General features: G+C 45.1%; 1 protein-coding gene across 1 annotated transcript in view; it reads right to left on the bottom strand.

The window, feature by feature from the left end:
• LOC107190024 (protein sickie-like) overlaps nucleotides 1-2,262 on the bottom strand; it is a 31,597-nt gene extending 29,335 nt beyond the window's left edge. The window contains 1 exon segment of the mRNA XM_015578740.1: nucleotides 94-2,262. Coding sequence (XP_015434226.1) covers nucleotides 94-2,262 — 2,169 coding nt within the window.
• Between the last annotated feature and the right edge of the window lie 1,215 nt (nucleotides 2,263-3,477).

Genomic DNA, 3,477 nt, shown 5'->3' with positions numbered 1-3,477 from the left:
AAAAAAAAAAAAAAAAAAAAAACATACTCATCGAATTATATAACCTCCTCTTTTTCGAAGTCGGTTAAAAAAATATAAAATCCTCCGTGTTACCTGCAACGACGGGCAACTACGGTGCCTGTACTTCCTAGTCGCGAGTTCCCACCAGGGAATGACGTTCGCGGCGCTCCTCGGTTTAACTGGATCGCTGACCGCATGCTCGTAGAGGGGCTCTAAGATCGGTACGTTGCCGGACAGCCGTCTGAGCGGATCATTAGCCTGATCCTTCGCGAGATTTCCCCGTCTGGGCAAAGTGGCGAAGCCGTTCGGCCGACAGTAATCGTCGCCACCGCCTTTGTCCTCTGGTTCCGACTCCAGGGAATCGTGTCTGGTCCGATTGGACCTTGGGAAATGTTCTTGCCGTTGGAAACCACGACCAGTTGTTCTGTCAAACCGTCCATGCAGAATAATATCCGTGGCGTCCATTAGATAGAGTGGCTTAGCGAAGAGGACGTTCGAGCTGGACGGTTCGTCATTTCCAGCGCTGATGTCCAGATCGCTGGCGCAGGATCGGTTCAGAGATGAGGATCGAACAGGTCGTTCACCGTCGAGCACGTCTTCGCTGGACTTGTGAAGAGGCCTCGAGGATACTACCCTCGATCTTCTCGAAGGTAGTGTATCGTACCTTCTCTTTGGGTAATCACTAGGTTCCCTTGCTTCTAGATGCAAGTTACCCAATATCCTTCGGTCGAGCTGACCGTTCTGATGATGGAGACCGTCATAGTTAGGACTAGGTGAAAGCTGGCTCTTTTTCGGGTACGATCTTTCTATGGTGTCTACTCTGGAACGATTCTTGCGAATCGAACCGGTGACAGGCAATCGATCCACAGATCGAATCGGGGTTGGTCTGTCGTCATCCGTGGAGGACATGTCGTCTTTCGACTCTAGCTCGTCGGACCCCTCTGTGCTGACCAGATTCAGGCAGTTTTTGGAAATGTTACTCAACAGGCTACCCACTTTCGAATCGTCTGTTCGCTGGATTTCGCTAGCTAATGATTCGCTGATCGCGTATAGGGACTCTGTGGACTTCGTCGATGACGTTGTCGTGGAGCCTGTCGAGTGTCTAGAAGTGCTGTCGATCGAGGACGATCTAGGGAGCAACTTCGGTGGAATCTTTCCGAGCCTGTTCCTCGGGATCGTGAAATTTCTCGCAATTTCCATTTTCTCGTCGACGTCCAACTGTTTCTCCGTTTTCTCGACGAGGTTTTCGCAGAAATCGGAGGATATAGGCGGCATCGGCGCCATGTCCCTTTTCCTCGCGTAGCCGTAGAGATTGCAGGATCGATCGAGCAGCTCGCCTTTAGCGATCTTATTGATCACTCCATAGGCGGAGTTCTTCGAATTCGAGGACTTCAGCTCCTCGTAACTCTTGTCGATCTCCGCGATGTTTTTATTGATATCCTCTATATACTTAGCCGTGGTACGGTACAAATCACCGCTTGGTACATAATTACCATCAACGATCACGATTCGACGATCTCGCCTGGACTTCGACAAGCTACTCGGAACAGCATAGATCGGTTGTCTGTCTTTCATTCCACCGATCCTTCTATCAACAACAAGGCATCTAGCATCACTGTTCATCTTCTGATCCGAATCATTCAGAAACTCTTCGATATCCTTCGATTTCCTCGAACTGGGATCGATTACTCCAACTGCCCCAAAGGGATCAGCCACCTGAGCTGACCCATTCATTCGATCCTTCCCATCCAGGACAATGTTTTGCGATCTGAAAGAACGCAAGTCAGCCTTCTGGCAATCGTCCAGAGGCACAGTGTCGTAGAGGCAGTCCTCAACGGCGCCATTCTGCGAGGAAAACTCGTGTCCTCTCTCGGTCTCTCTGCCAACGTATAACGCGTTCACCTGTCCTTGACCGTTCACCTGGACGCACCCGTGCCTCGGACCTTGCTCGACCTTGCTGAACGTGTTCAACGTCACCGTTTTACGTTCGTCCAACGGATTCGTTTTCTTCGTGCCCCGTAGGGTACCGTAGTTCTCGATCAACAGGCAGTCTTTCGTGAAGTCCGACCATCTGGCAACCTGATGCAAATCGCCCGAGGCGATCGGGAAGTTCGAGAGCCGTGGAAGCGCGTACGGACCGCCTGATTCCTTGAGCAGCTCCTCCGAGTCCGATCTGTAGACCGCCCGAGGCCGGTTACGACCTCTCGACCTGATGGTCGCGTACCCGTCGTGGACTCGACGCGAACACACGTTCAGATCCATCGTCGACACACGGTGGCTCAGAATGCGTTACACGGAATACCTAGCATTCTCGGCCGGTTGTCGTTCACCGCGTAACTTTCACGAGCGTTCTATAAGGTCTAGGATACATGTCTATGTTAAATTGTTCTTTTTGTTTTCGATCACTGGCTGCTGGCGGATAACTCTGTGGAAATAATTCACCGTTTGTTATTTGGAGACGATCGTCTGGGCTTTTTTTTTTTTTTTTTTTTTTTTTTTTTTTTTTTTTTTTTTTTACTGTCAGGGGAACCGAGATTTTGGTGGTTGCTTTTTGGCGTTACTCTCGTGATACTTTGAGGTGGAGACTGTTGTTATTATTTTGGGGATAAGAATTGTAAAATGGGCTGTGGACGTTTATGCAAATAGAGAATTTTAGTTTTTGTATATTTATACGCGGTGCAATGAAAAATTTGTTTACCCTGTTGAGGGTTCTGTGTTGGAGGGTCGAAGTAAAAGAAGAATTTTAGATCATGGGGTATTCTATAAATGCATAAGATCCGCAGTATAGGCATAAATAACTTGTACGGTAGGGAATAAAACATTATAAAAATAGATTTTGTTTCTTTCTATTGCAGTTGCAATGTATGTTGAAATTAATTTATAATAATGTTATTGTTTCATCAAACTACAATAGTTTTAAGACCGTTGTATATTTAATGAGGAGGTGATTAAGCTTTTTATTCTCAAATAATAACACAAAATTTTCTATTAAATTATGACTCAATTACGATTTGAATCGTTTCAATCCTATCGACAAAACGAACAATTAGAAAAAGTATTATTTATAGTTTCGAAAAGGGCTTTCTATTCTGAAACAGTAACAATACGTTACAAACAATTACGATTTAAATAATTTCAATCTTGTTGAAAAAAAAAAAAAAAATTACAAATGGTATTATTTTTTAGTTTTACAGACGCTTTCTATTCTCAAACAGTAACAACACAAATGTTTATATTAAATCATCACACAATTACGATTTCAATCATTTCAATCCTGTCGACAAAACAAAACAATTGGAAAAAGAAACACTATTTATAGTTTCGCGAAGGCTTTCCCATTAAGTTCACCGATACATTCATCAGCTCTCGTGAATTGAATGGACAGTTATAGGAGCTACAATACCAGCCTCACGAGACCTTTATCCGTCGTTTAATGAACAAACGAAAATGTGTCGCACTGCTCGTTTTATGTAACGA

Source organism: Dufourea novaeangliae, unplaced genomic scaffold, assembly GCF_001272555.1.
Source record: "Dufourea novaeangliae isolate 0120121106 unplaced genomic scaffold, ASM127255v1 scaffold172, whole genome shotgun sequence".
NCBI classification, from domain to species: Eukaryota; Metazoa; Arthropoda; class Insecta; order Hymenoptera; family Halictidae; genus Dufourea; species Dufourea novaeangliae.
This window is presented reverse-complemented; position numbering and strand designations above follow the sequence as displayed.